General features: G+C 36.3%; 1 protein-coding gene across 3 annotated transcripts in view; it reads left to right on the top strand.

The window, feature by feature from the left end:
* The window catches only part of RBL2 (RB transcriptional corepressor like 2), a 42,232-nt gene that overhangs the window by 22,893 nt on the left and 4,757 nt on the right, over positions 1-14,582 (top strand). The window contains exons 9-20 of one of the 3 annotated variants that reach the window (XM_044664146.1): positions 1,516-1,682; positions 3,109-3,218; positions 3,880-3,983; positions 6,865-7,002; positions 7,647-7,811; positions 8,412-8,523; positions 10,372-10,644; positions 10,800-10,933; positions 11,171-11,347; positions 11,443-11,514; positions 12,221-12,323; positions 12,827-13,032. In XM_044664146.1, coding sequence (XP_044520081.1) covers positions 1,516-1,682; positions 3,109-3,218; positions 3,880-3,983; positions 6,865-7,002; positions 7,647-7,811; positions 8,412-8,523; positions 10,372-10,644; positions 10,800-10,933; positions 11,171-11,347; positions 11,443-11,514; positions 12,221-12,323; positions 12,827-13,032 — 1,761 coding nt within the window. Of the gene's footprint in view, positions 1-1,515; positions 1,683-3,108; positions 3,219-3,879; positions 3,984-6,864; positions 7,003-7,646; positions 7,812-8,411; positions 8,524-10,371; positions 10,645-10,799; positions 11,075-11,170; positions 11,348-11,442; positions 11,515-12,220; positions 12,324-12,826; positions 13,033-14,582 lie in introns of all 3 variants that reach the window. The other 2 variants (XM_044664144.1, XM_044664145.1) reach the window with 2 other exon arrangements.

The raw sequence follows: 14,582 nt of genomic DNA, 5'->3' as shown, positions 1-14,582 counted from the left end.
CATACATTTCCTCTGTTAGGTCTTTTATATTTCTCTTTGTATGTTGGGTGATATAAAGGAAAATCATGCTGCATTTGAAATCAGAAAAACCTATATTTCAATTCTCAGCTTAGCTGTATTCTGGTTGTGCAACTTAGGACGTAAAATGAGAGGGTTGGACCTCCAAGATACCTTTCTATTTCTTTGAGCCTGTTATTCCACATATAGCATCCTACTTGGGCCTTCTGTGCACCTTTCCCTTGCCTTAGGATTATTAACAACTTTAATTATTTTAACTGGAAATTAAAGAGCATTCTGTAGTTCTCTATCATATAATATCAGTGTTAAAAAATGAATTTTTATGTCAGGGATCATTGAAAGTATAGAGCAAGTTCCCAGATGGATCCAAACCTCTGTAGGTCTATCTTATTTTCCACCTTCATGTCATATGGTCTAGACAGTGGACATTTGTCATCATTTTTTTCCTTGCCTAAAATGGATTGTTAGGCCAATCTTTTTTGATTGGTCATGGATCCCACAGAGGAGTTTTTGCAGAATTCTAGATTTTAATATAGTTGGCAAAAAGTCTCATCTTCAAACACAAACTTCTGGAGAATTTTCTTATCTAGCAAAAATCTCTTCTATGTAGAACATCCTCCATATAAGCTTATACCTAATTGTTTTATTTGATTTAATTTTGTATTAATAATCAGGAAAATATGACAGTACAAAATTAAAGGAAAATATCACACAACTTTGTGCCTTTGACTTCTGAATCATTAGGAAGGATGTTTCTGTTAAAAATTGATTTTTATTCTTATATCCTTTAACACCAGTTCATCTTTTTCTTACAAGTGTCCCATTTGTTCCATAAAATAATGATCTTACCTTTGATTTCATTGAAGATTTGTCCATTTTTATTTCCTTGAATTTTCAAAGAATTAACTTCATTGAAAACCTCAGATAAAGTAGAATTATTTGATTACAGTAACTAAACAGCAGATTACATGGAAGCAGAAGAGACTTTGAGAGAGTGGCATCTCCACTGAGTTAACCTTTCTTTAATAAACATTTGTTTTGTTTCATTTTTACTTGTCTATAAAGCAGATTTTATAGATCAGATGAAATTTTGCTGAGTCACAGATTTTGTTTGGAAGCCAGATTTTGGCATACTATTTGCAGCCTCTGGGGTACTCCTAAAATAGATGGAATAAATCTTAAAAAGGACAGTGTTTGCAAGATTATTAATAATGTCATTGATAATAACTCATTTTTTTTTGGTCTTAGTTTGGAGAAGATTTGATTTTTCAGGCAACAGTTTCATTTAAGTGAAACAAAAGCAGATATAAGTCATTTTTATACACATTATAATTCTGTCAGTATTGTTCGTAAACACCAAGACATCTGTAATCATAATTAACAATTCTGAATGTTGTTTTATTTTAGTCTTATATTTCCTTGGCCTACTAAGTGAAAAATATTTATTTTTTTCTGACCTGAAATAACAGTTTTCACTTGATTTTCATTTTCTTTTAGTCTAAAGCATTTAGGATTTCAACTCCACTTACTGGACGCAGATACATTAAGGAGAACAACCCCTATGTGACCCCTGTTTCCATAGCTACTCACAGCTTGAGTCGTCTTCACACCATGTTGGCAGGCCTCAAAAATTCACCAAGTGAGAAATTAGAACAAGTCCTAAGGTTAGTTTGAGCCTTGGAAACCAGGCCATAATACTTGGAAATTTAATATGTTTAAAATGACAAGGAAACATAGCACTTTGGTTGCCTTAATCATTGCAAATATACTAAGCACCTACTTTGTACTACTAATCACTTTGGTAAGTACTGAAATATAAATAGGAGTTTACATTCTTGAAAAGTTGAAAAGTCAAGACTAAAACAACTGAGTGGACGATAGTACATAATTGAGTGCCAAATTATATAATAAGAGCAGTATGGAAGGGAGTTCAGAAGAGAGAAGTCTGTCAGGGCAAGAGATTTTAGGGATAGTTTCATGGAGAGGATGGGTAATATGTGAATAAGCTGATGAAAATATTAAGTCTCATGTATAAAAATTTGGAGAAAAGTAGCAATAATTGTAGTTTGTGACTTGTGTAAACTATTGTTGCTTTATAAAATTAATGTACTCTTTGAAGGCAGAGGTTTCTTATAACTTTGTATCCCAAGTGTACAGCCTTCTACATAGTAGGCATTTAACCAATATATCTACTATATATACCTATACAGAGAGAGAGAGAGAGAGAGAGAGTGCATGTGTTTGCATTACATAATTCCAGAGATGAGAACTGAAGTAGAACTTGGGAGTCCTAAGACCCAAGTTTTAGCTCCATCTTTGCCACTAATTTTCTGTCACCTTGGACAAGCCATTTCACTTTCTGAGGCTGAATTTCTGCTTCTGTAAAACAAAGCTAAATGATAGTTAAACTCCTGTCCAATTGAAAAATCCCATTATGCTACAATATAGGGAGAACCCAACTTCATTTCTTATAATGGATCTCATATTGTTAAGAATCTCCCCAGGGGGCTTATTAGTCAATAGTTGCCACCAATTATAATTACTTAAGAATGTTATTAGGACTAAGCACAGCCCATGGGTGTTAATAGTGGTCCTAAGGCAGGCAGAAAAGGCAAAAAAGGAGAGGAAAATTGGAGAAATAAAGGAGAGAAAGGAAAAAGACAGCTGAAGATGGAAAGAGGTCACATAATACAGCAGAAAGAGTTTGGGATTCAGAGTCAGATGACCCAAAGTCAAATCTGGCCATTGTGGACAAGTCATTTAACACTCTGTGAATCCCCTGCCTAACTTTGGAAGATGAAGGAGTTGAATTGGATGATCTCTGTTCTCCTAGCTTAGTTTATGACTCCTATCTGATCCTGTGTGGTGTGTATTGGCAGGTTCCATTAGCCCATAACACAGGTTACCACTCCTTGATCTCTTTCCTGCAGCTTTTATGTCTAACTTAGGACATCGTGTAGGTAGTTTTTATACAAGTGTTTCATATTACTTTAAATGTGTATTAGCAAAAGGTACAACTTTGATCAGTTTGTGGTGCCCTTATGACTAGCCAAAACATTTAAATTAGATTTTATATACATTCTTTTTTAGGGCATGTACCAGAGATCCAACACAATCTATTGCTAATAGATTGAAAGAAATGTATGAAATATATTGTCAACACTCCCAGACAGATGGCGATTTTAACAGTTGTGCTAAAGGTATGGCTTAGCATCAGCTATGCTGCACTATTCTTCGAAATTGAGTTAAATGTGGCTCTTTTTTTTGATGATTGAGAAATATAGGTAAAAGATTAGTAACACAGTAATATTTACTGGGGTGGAATATCTGCTTCTAGATGTCATGATTTCTCTGCCATCCATGTAGGCAGGCCCTTTTCACAATGTATGTCAGCCTTTAAGCCCTCATTATACTGGATCTTCAGTATTTTTTAAAAATTCCTTTGTAGTCTTAAAAAAGGGAAATTAAATGGTAGAATAGCAATTGCTTAACTGTTCTATGGTTCAATGTTATACAAGACTTGGAAAGTGTTATAAGGTGATTAATCAGATTTTAACATGTCTTTTCAAAACATAGTCTTCTCTGCCTTGTCACCCCCAAAGTAGATTTCAGTTTCACAAACACAGATCTTGTCTTAACTGAAAGGTACTGTGATCTAAAGTTCTTCATTAAAGTAAATTTCATTTTACAACTTTCAAAGTAATATTTTACCCAACATATTAAGAGAGATGATGCTAGTTAAAACACAAATAGGCATGATATATATCTGAAGTCTGCAGTTTTGCTTTCCTTTTGATTTTTGTAAAGCCAAATCATTTCTTGAAATGTGATTTGGGTGTTTTTAATTTTTTTTCTCTGTAGAAATTGCCAGCAAACATTTTCGCTATGCAGAAATACTTTACTATAAAGTATTGGAATCAGTTATTGATCAGGAACAGAAAAGACTGGGAGACATAGATTTATCTGTAAGTAAAATAATTAAGGTTGATATAAACATGGTCAAGTCTTTTTGCATGGTTATTCATCGCTGACCAAAAGATTATACAGGAAAAAAAGTCTATCAAGGAAATTTAACTGGGCATATGGAGAAACATAAGCCATGGTCTTACAAACTTCCACACAAATCACAATTCAGTGGACTTCTGATCTCATCCTTGTCAGTACTCTCTGAACATTACATTCTGTCTATTTTCTCATCTTGTCTAGTTCTTGTCTCTGTTCTTCCATAAGTCCTCCATAAGCGATCTACCCAATGTGCTAGAAGTCTTCCTACAGGCCTTTTTATATTTTGTGTCTATCAGTGTAGCATTCAGGCTGTCTCTATGTTATTTCTTGCCCTTACTACATGACCAGCACATTGTGACAATGAAACAGGGAGACCTATTTTTACTAAAGCCTTAGGAGATGCCCTTTTCAGCATCTAAATGGAAGAATTTCTTATAATGAAGTCTTCTAGATGCTTCTATCTGTAGATGCATTATGCTGACTATTCATCAATCACCCTAATATTAAAAGGCCTTACTAAGTGTGATCAATGACCACTAAATTGGCCTAACAGTCCATGAAGGAGAAACATGCTCATTGTCTAGCCTTTTAACATCATAACTTCAATTCCACAGAAATCTTTTTGTATTTGTATAGTTTCTTAACATGACAATGTAATTTTAAAACTATTTTGGATGGGGGCATTAACTTTCATACCTTCTAGATTTAGTTAACTTTACTTGACTACTTAACGAATTTGAGAGATTTATTTACTAGCAGTAAATTAAAGGCTCCATCCTCTTCTTCAAAATATAGTAATATTAAATAAATTAAAATAGCAAGCTATAGATTTATATTTAAATACTTAAATATACCAAACTAGTGGCCAGTATAAAGATTTTCCTAAGCTGTTTCTGTCCTGAGTCAATAATTTGAGTTCATTTCTAATTCTGAGTATGTACTTTTTAGGACATGAGGTAATGTGTTACACGTTGCTAAACAAAAGAATTAATTGTTGTATTTTCTAAATTTTAAAAATAAAGATGGGAAACATCCAGTTCCTAGATACTGCATATTAATATTTTTCTCTTCTAGAGAGATTATATAAATATATGAACAGTCAAGAGATCTAAGATTTCATTGGTGTGGACATTCTTCCTATTAATAGAGATCATAGATTGTAGAGATTAAATTTATGGTTGGACTAAATATAAGAGAATGTTAAGATAATACTGTGGTTGCTGATTTTAAAATTAATACAGCCCAAGTCAAAATGACTTTTAGCAGCTTTTATTTACAAAAAAGGTAGAGTGAAAGTAGAGAAATGTAAAAGAGGGTAGAGTAAGAAGTCTAGCTTTATCACCCTAAATGTTGCTCTGGTCCCTGGCTCAACCCACACAGGGCTCCTTAACCCCTCAGCCAGAGGACTTGGTGTTGAATTAAGCAAAGGTTCAACCCATGTGGCCTCCTCCAAGAAGGGGAGGCCTCTCTGGAACTAATCTCTCCAGAAGCCAGGAAAGGAAGGTCAGCTTTTTATTCACCCAGGTGAAGCTCCAAAGTGGAAGATCCAGGAGCAGTCTTACCAGAAGCAGTCCAAGAGCCAGAGTCCCAGATCCAAGCTTCTCCACGCCCAAGACTCAGGATGAAGACTGAAGACCTCTTGGACAGGAAGTTCATCATCTTTTATAGTCCCCTTTTCATGTCACTTCCTGTCTCTTCCTCTACTTTATGGGGACCATTTGCAATCTTTAAACTTACTTAACAGTGCCCAAGAGGCAGTTAGTCGCTTCCGGAGGTGTTACTCACTTTAGTAAGTGGTTTGTGAACCTCCCCTACTTAATGTTAAGTAGGAGTGTCTTCGCTTTTAGTTGATTAAATTTAAAAGTAGGCAAGGGAAGAGTCAATCCCATCTTCACAAGATATTACCTTAGTAAAAAAGTTATATATATATAGAATTTCTAAGAATTGGAAAGTAAGTCAGAAACCATCTAATCCAAGTCACTGGATTTAAGAAAATCATCTGGTGGCCAACTTTATGGTAATGAACTCTTTGTAAGATTTTAATTAATATCCAGTATCTCCAGGTATTATATTTTATATAAGATTTTATAAGATATAATAATATAATATATTTATAGAGAAATATATTGTTATATATTTCTACAGAAATATATAAGATTTTTAAAGATATATTATAATAATAAAGTGATTTATTAATAATCACTTGAAGTAGAAGAAATAAAAGAACAAAAGAAAAAACTTAAGTTTGACCATGTGTGAAAAATTCTCCTGCCTGTCATTCACCCAACCTCCACTTCTGCGTTTCAGGGAAAAGAAAGAGGGCGGAGCTACACAAAGCTTAAATATCTTCCTTACTTTAGTATGTAATGTAAGAAGGAACATGGGAAGCTGGAAAGAGAGTTTGGGGAGTAAAATTCTAATTATTTATCTTCTAAACTAAACTAAGCCAGTCCTTTGACTATACACATACACAAATAATTCATTTTGCTTTTATTTATAGTATTTCCACTTTGGTAAGATCTGCTAACACTTGTGCTCTGCTCACGTAGTATTTATCCAGAATAACCACTATTATCTCAATAAAGGACTAGAGAAATATAGCTTTATTAGAAGACAAGTACCTTCCTTGCCCATAAGTTATCTCTCCGTACCTTTATTTCCAAAATGGCTGTGGTAAAAGTTGACTTTCTGATACTTTTCTTGAAAAAAAATTCCCATTCTCTTGACTAACCAGGAAAAGGTTAATTGATGCTTTCAATACTTTATTTTTAGTTCAATGTGAAAATGCTATCCCTTTGTAATAGTTTGATGTTTTCATATCATAATTATTTTATTTAACAGGGCATCCTGGAACAAGATGCTTTCCACAGATCACTCTTAGCCTGTTGTCTTGAGGTCATCATTTTCTCTTACAAGCCTCCCGGGAATTTCCCTTTTATTGCAGAAATCTTTGATGTACCACTTTATCATTTTTATAAGGTATTTTTAAAACTCAAAACTAACATATTTGATGGAGGATTAATCTATCTATGACTTCAAAAAGGAGCAGCCTGGCTTAACTTATCTTCCTTTTAAGTCCTCTAGTTGTATATTAATATTTCAATACATTTCTCCTTTTATTAGGTATTTAATGATTTCTAGATCTCCATCTGGAGGAGCAGAAGTAGAATAGTATTATTAATTTTAAAATAAATAGTTCTTCATTCTGAAGGGGGGAAGTCACTTAATTTAGTTGCTATTCATTTAGGTAAAACATGGAATCTTACAAATATGCTAAACTAAAAGGACAAAGGAGATAAGCAGACTAGTCATAATCTATTATGTCATGGTAGCCTTCCATTTTGTTTTGAGAAAATTAAATATGATATAGGTTTTCATGTTTCAAAAGAAAAGGCAAACAAAATTTTTACTAAATAATACTAATACTATATTAATACTAAGTAATTATGGATGAAATTATATATATTAGTTACTTCTTTCATGGTTTTAATTAACTGTGCCAACATATTTTTATCATGGCATGGATACAAGTTTTGGTCACAATTTTATTATTACATAGCTGAAATTTTATGAATAATTTGTTCTACACCCTAAATGAGATGGGCTCTGTTTCATTATTGCAGGTAATAGAGGTATTCATTAGAGCAGAAGATGGCCTCTGTAGGGAAGTGGTGAAGCATCTCAATCATATAGAAGAACAGATCCTTGACCACATGGCGTGGAAACCAGAGTCCCCGCTTTGGGACAGAATTAGAGATAATGAAAACAAAGTTCCTACCTGTGAAGAGGTTTGAAATTTTTGTTGTGACATCTTTTTACAGAAAAGATATAATGATAAAATCACAATCTCTTTTTTCAGCAAATAGAGAGATTTCCATCTACCTCATTGGTCATTCCATTGCTTTAAAAAAGAATTTGTAAGTGTTTTAAGTTTAGAGAATGCCCTTGTGGTGGAGTTAACTACTAAAACTCACATCTCTTAAACATTAATGAGTGTGAATTTACATCTTAGTGTTAAGGTAAGAAAAGGTTGTAAGGGAAATGTTTTCCCCACGTACACTGATTATAATTTGTGTGTTATTACTATGTCTGAATATATAGTATTCATAGTTTCTACAAAGTTGGAAAAATTGAAGTTTTTGTTCAATTCTAATAAAACATTTTGGAAGATATGCTTAAACTCATCAACTCTCCTTTGCATTAAGCAGTGTCTGAACCTAAGACTGGAACATATTTAAGTCTTAGAAGGGAGTCAGCAATGGGATTATAAAAGATAGCTGAGACAGCATAGAAGTCTTACAAGCAACAACTAAATAAACCACCAACTTGTTTGTTTTCTTGTTTCTTATAATTGCATCTGTATATCCTATATAACTATTTTTATTTAGGTTATGCCTCCTCAGAACCTGGAACGGGCAGATGGAATTAGTGTGACTGGATCCCCTTTGACTCCAAGAAGGGTTAATGAAGTTCGTGCTGAAAGTGGAGGATTGGGAAGAAGTAAGTTAAAACTCACAGAAGCCCCAAATGGAGACTTATAACAGCCTTCAAATGTAGACAATAGAACTTAATGTACACCTATAGGCCAGATTTGGGGAACATCTAAAACTTAAGTATAAAAAAAGCCACCATGGGAACATGTATTATTGTGTGTGACTTATGGAAAAATAATGGTGGCTTTTCACTGGAAAAAACAGTGAAGCTGCAACATGTATCACTGAGATAGATGTTAGGCAGCCTCAGAGCTTTCTGACCTTCTGCTTAATATGAATTACCTCATCAGTGCAACTGATGGAAAAGAGCATCATCTAAAGGCATAGAAATGCAAATCCTAGGCCACCATTACAGGCAACCTTGTTATTTTATAGTGTGATAGAATATAAATATAATATTTTATAATTATAATAATAATTGTTATACAATCTTTGTGTTATGCCGTATTACTATCTTCATTAGTCAGTTTTGGGTCCAGTTCCATTGGGTTCAATGTTTTTTGTGTGTGTGTGACTTAACCAGCCTAGTTCTAGGAAAAATTTTACTTTTTTATCAAGTATTCCTATATGTAAAGCCCAGACTAACTCTGGAGAACAGGGACGAGGTTTTCATCTTTGTATTTACCCACTTGACTGACACATTTCTGCCAGACTTACACACAAGTCTTTTTCCTATCGTTAGTATAGACAATGTTTTTTCTTCCAAAAACTGCTATTCCACACAGACCCAGAAAACCAAGGTCACATATTACCTAAAGGATTGAATACTGATCCTGTCTTTCTGACATCTCAGCTTTGTGTCTATCTATTAACTTAATAATCTTGTTCTTTAGTCTGTTAGTAGGAAATTGGGGAAGATGAGTAGTATGCTATATAGCCTAGTCCCTACTGATATCTTTTTATATCTTCTTTATAAATCCTAAAAGGAATTCCTATACAGGTAAAGCGTTCAGGAAAGATTATTTTTTGGAAACCTCCAACATTTATGCAGAATGCCAAAAATGACTGGGTTCAACCAGTAAAATTGTCTGAGTTTAGATGGAGGAGACACTGATTTCAAACAAGTGTGCACTGAAAATTGTACCTGAGTTGTAGGGAACTTTACGTGTCTGGATAAAAAAACAAAAACAAAAATTCAGACAACTGGAAGATGATTTCTACATGGATCTATTCCTAGAGCAGGATGATCATGGTTTTCCCCAAAGCTCTCATTTATATAGAGGTGACAGCCTTGCGGAATCACAGAATTTTATATTTGAAAGTGCTACCTCAGAGGACATTTAATTCAGCCAATCCCAAAAAAGAATCCTCTACAGTACAACATCCCTGACACAGAGTCACCAGCTTGTAGGCCTCCAAAGAAGGGGACAGATCCACTGCCTCCCAGACAGTCCCATTGTTTCACACTTGAAGAGCTCAGGGGTTCTTTTCCTAACATCAAACCTGTTTGTCTTTTTGTATTATTTTACCACTCATTGTACCTAGTTATTTCTTCTGGGACCAAGCAGAAAAAGTTTAATTTCTCTTCCAAAGCCAATATAGAAACAACCAAATCTAGCACCTTGTTTCCTAGAAGAATTGTAGTCAGAAACTACTACTTCCTGACACTCCCCTGCTAACGGTTAGTGAGCCAATCCTGGAAGTTCACTTCTCCTACAACTGAATTTATCAGGAATAACAAATCATGCTGCTTGCCTTAGGGTCAAAAATTGCTAATCATGCCTCAGTTTCCATATTGTTTTGCTTTCATCATATCTTTCAGAGCTTAGCTATAAATGGTCTTCTTCATAACAGTATGTACTTAACTTTCTCTAGAAGTGAAATGGTTTTAAAGATTTTGTTATTTTGCCCTCAGGCCTGACGACATCTCCTACCACATTATATGACAGATACAGTTCCCCAACAACCAGCACTACCCGAAGGAGGCTTTTTGTGGAGAATGATGGTCCCCCAGACAGTGGTGTACCTGTGCGCGTTTCCCCACAGTCCCTTGTCAATCCAGTGCCACTGCAAAATGTGACAGCAGAATCTGTGTCTGTCACTCCAGTTCCTGGACAGACATTGGTCACCATGGCAACTGCCACTGTAACAGCCAACAATGGGCAAACAGTGACAATTCCAGTACAAGGTTAGATTTAGGGGTTGGAGAGGGGATTCTAAGTTTTTTCTCTGGGAAGTTGGAGAACCAAGGGCTGGAGTGAGAGAGAAGCTTACATTGAAAATCCTCTATTGGAAATTTTTCAGGCTTTTATTTTCTTCATATTTCCCTGTAACAAACTATAGGTATTGCCAACGAAAATGGAGGGATCACATTCTTCCCGGTTCAGGTCAATGTTGGCAGTCAGACTCAAGCTATGACTGGCTCCATCCAGCCCCTCAGTGCCCAAGCCCTGGCTGGGAACTTGAGCTCTCAGCAGGTGACAGGAACGGCCTTGCAAGTTCCAGGTCAGATGACCAGTCAACAGATTTCCTCCACTGGACAACAGCAGAGACAGAACCAACCTTTAACCAGCATCAGACCCAGGAAAACAAGCTCCTTATCACTCTTCTTTCGAAAGGTATCCTTTCTTTTATAATCACCCCATTGTAATACTGTGGACATTTTTAGGAACCCCTAAAGAAACTAAATTAAAATTGCTTTGCCTTTCTCACAGGTTTACCATTTGGCAAGTGTTCGGCTCCGGGATCTCTGTGCTAAGTTAGATATTTCTGATGAGTTGAGGAAAAAAATCTGGACCTGTTTTGAATTCTCTGTGGTTCAGTGTCCTGAGCTTATGATGGATAGACATCTTGACCAGCTGTTGATGTGTGCTATTTATGTGATGGCAAAGGTAATAACCCCTGTGAGGCAAAAAAGAATTTGATTTTTGAAAAGGGTCAGGCCAGAGTTGTTAACCCCTCATAAAACTCTTCATTATCTTTTCAGGTCACAAAAGAAGACAAATCCTTCCAGAATATAATGCGTTGCTATAGGACACAACCACAGGCCCGGAGCCAGGTAAATATATTTGTCATTGTGGTCAGGGCTTTATAAAACTTAGTAGTAGTTATTTTTGTTGTTTTAATGCCTACCTTCCATCTTGGAATCCATACTAAAGTATCAGTTCTAAAGCAGAAGATATTTAAGGACTAGGCAATTAGGATTAAGTGACTTGCCCGGGGTCACACAGCTAGGAAGTATCTAAGACCAGATTTGAACCCAGGCCTGGTTTTCTTATCCACTGAGCCACCTAGCTGCCCTGCAAACTGAGAAGTATAAATATCAGCCAATTAAGTCAGTTGTGAATGTAGTAACTAAAACATAATAAAATTTCCTCAGAAGAAATAACTAGGGACTTTTTTCCATGTAAAATAATGACTCTTTTTATGTGGCAACTTATTTTTTGAAAGGGCTTTCAGAAGGCAACCACATTAAATACATGTTTGATAGTTGTCTCTTCAACTTTAACATAGGATGCAAATTAGGAAACCTCTGTTTGTGATTTTCCCCCACCGAGATGTCAGTTTTCAACTAGAAATGAAATAATAGGCATTTTAGATTCAAACATTGACCATATCAACTCATTTTCTTTTTCTCAAAAGCAGTTATGAAAAGTCAGTGGTATAAATTTGAAGATAGAGAGAACTATCAAAATAACCCTGGGCTGAAAGCATTAGACTTACTATAGAGTACCCTCATCTTAAATCTTTGAGTCTCTCCATAGGTATATAGGAGTGTCTTAATAAAGAGGAGGAGGAGAAGACATTCTGGTAGCAGTGATAGTAGAAGCCACCAGAATTCCCCTACGGAAGTGAACAAAGACAGAAGTAAGTAGTCCCTTAATGAATTGTTAAAAATTAGACATTTCTTCCCTTGACCAGAGAATTGAGAATGTTTTATTAGAAAAGAAAATTATACATCAAATATGAAAAATACTCCTACTAGGTACCAGATTTAATAGAAATTTTCTGTTCCCTGGTTTTGTGGCAAGTAGTAGTGAGGAAAAGGATGCTGGTAAATAGAAGGCAATCTAGTCTGCCTGGGGCCTGGCCTCCCAAAAATCCTGATACCCATTCTTGGGGGAAGGGGTGGGTGAATATGAAGACAGCAGTTTCTAATTGGTCATTTAAAATAAGTTTAGAGGTATGATATGCCAAGAATAATAAATGTGCCTACATTCCAGAGGGCCAGAGGCTTTGGGCGAAAAATAAGATTTACCCTTTAATGCAGATGCTCTTTTCTGCCATAGTATAAAATAGCAACTTTTTATGATTACCAGATTGATTAAGCAAGATGTTATGTAAAACATCTAATTATATATCTCTTCTAGCAAGCAGAGACTCCAGCCCAGTCATGAGGTCCAGTAGTACTTTGCCAGTTCCACAGCCCAACAGTGCCCCACCAACTCCTACTCGTCTCACTGGTGCCAATAGTGACATTGAAGAGGAAGAGAGAGGAGATCTCATTCAGTTTTACAACAACATCTATGTAGAACAAATTCAGACATTTGCCCGGAAATATTCTCAGGCAAACACAGTAAGTTTAACTACTATTTTCACTCATTTTCAAAAAGATGAGTTGTTTTCTTACCTTTTTTAATTAAGAAAGATCTATTCAAAAGCAATGCAGGCAAGTCTGATTTCGAGAAGTACTAGTACTAAAATTTCAATTAGTTTCAGTTAGAGTTAAGTGCTCTAAAAATGTGAAGATGCTATACATTCCAACCATATTCTGTAGTAGCACAAAATGTTTGTCAGTCAATAAACATTAAATACTTGCTCTGTGCCGGGCACTGCACTAAGCACTGGAGATATCAAAGAAAGACAAAAGATGGGCCTTCCCTTTGAGAAGTTTGCAGCCTATTGGGGGAGATGACTTACAAACAACTCTGTATAGACAAGATGTGTCCTGAATAAACTGGAGATAATCAACAGAGGAAAGGCTCTAGCATTAAGGGGAACAGTGAAAGACTTCTTATAGGTGATATTTCAGCTGAGACTTGGAGAAAACTGGAAACCAAAAGACAGGGATGCTACAAAAACATCCCAAAAATGGGAGACAGCCAGGGGAAATGCTCTAGAGCAGTGATGGGCAAACTTTTTAAAGAGGGGCCCAAAGGAAAGGAAATGCTCGTCTGTCAGTCTGTTTCTAAGGCAACCCTTTCGAAGTTTCATTGTATTATATCCTACTCATTGTAGTCATCAGATTAGGAATAATGTCGCAGGGCCAGATAGAACATTTCAGGGGGCCGCATCTGGCATAGGGTCTGTAGTTTGTCCATCACTGCTCTAGACAAAAGGTGGAAGGTATTGTTCAAGGAAAAGCAAGGAGGCTGGTATCAGTGGCTTACAGAGTGCTTGGGTGGGAAAAGGGGGGCAGAGGAAGGAGGGAGAGAAGAAGCCTTTAAGGGGTGAGAAGTCTGGAGAGATGGGGAAGGGCCAGATGAAGAAGGGTTTTGAATTCCAACAGAGATCTTGACATTTGGTTCTGGAAGCGATTGGGGATCACCAATATGTTGGGTATAGGGTGCCTGCACTTTAGAAAGATCATGGACAGCCAAGTAGAGGATGGGCTAGAGTAGGGGGAGACTTGTGGGAAGGAGACCAACTAGCAGGCCGCTGGCAGTAGTAGTGCATTGGGTGAAAAGGGCCTGCACCCAGCTGGGGGCAGTGTCAGAAAAGAAAAGGAGCCTGTATCAGGCGGGTGGTGAGGGTCAGGGTGACAGCATTTGGCACTATTCGATGGGGCTGGGTTTGAGAATGAGGAATTGAGAATGGCATCTAGCCTCCAGCTGAGGAGATGGGGGGACAGTGGTTTCCTGAAAAGTAGTAAGGAAGTTAGGAAGAAGGTGGGCAAGAAGAGTCCCATTTTAGATATCAGTTTAAGATGTTTGTGGGACATACAGTTCTAAAAGACAGTTGGAGATATGAGACTCCAGGTCAGCAGGGAGGGATGGGCTAAAGGAAGTATCTAAATAAGTAACTGAATCCATGGGAGCTGATGAGATCACCAAGAGAAATCATATAGAGGGCGAAGAGGGCTAGAATAGAGCTTCTGGGGAGGACCAACACTTATTGTTAGTGGAT

Source organism: Gracilinanus agilis, chromosome 2 (assembly GCF_016433145.1).
Source record: "Gracilinanus agilis isolate LMUSP501 chromosome 2, AgileGrace, whole genome shotgun sequence".
Taxonomy (NCBI): domain Eukaryota; kingdom Metazoa; phylum Chordata; class Mammalia; order Didelphimorphia; family Didelphidae; genus Gracilinanus; species Gracilinanus agilis.
This window is presented reverse-complemented; position numbering and strand designations above follow the sequence as displayed.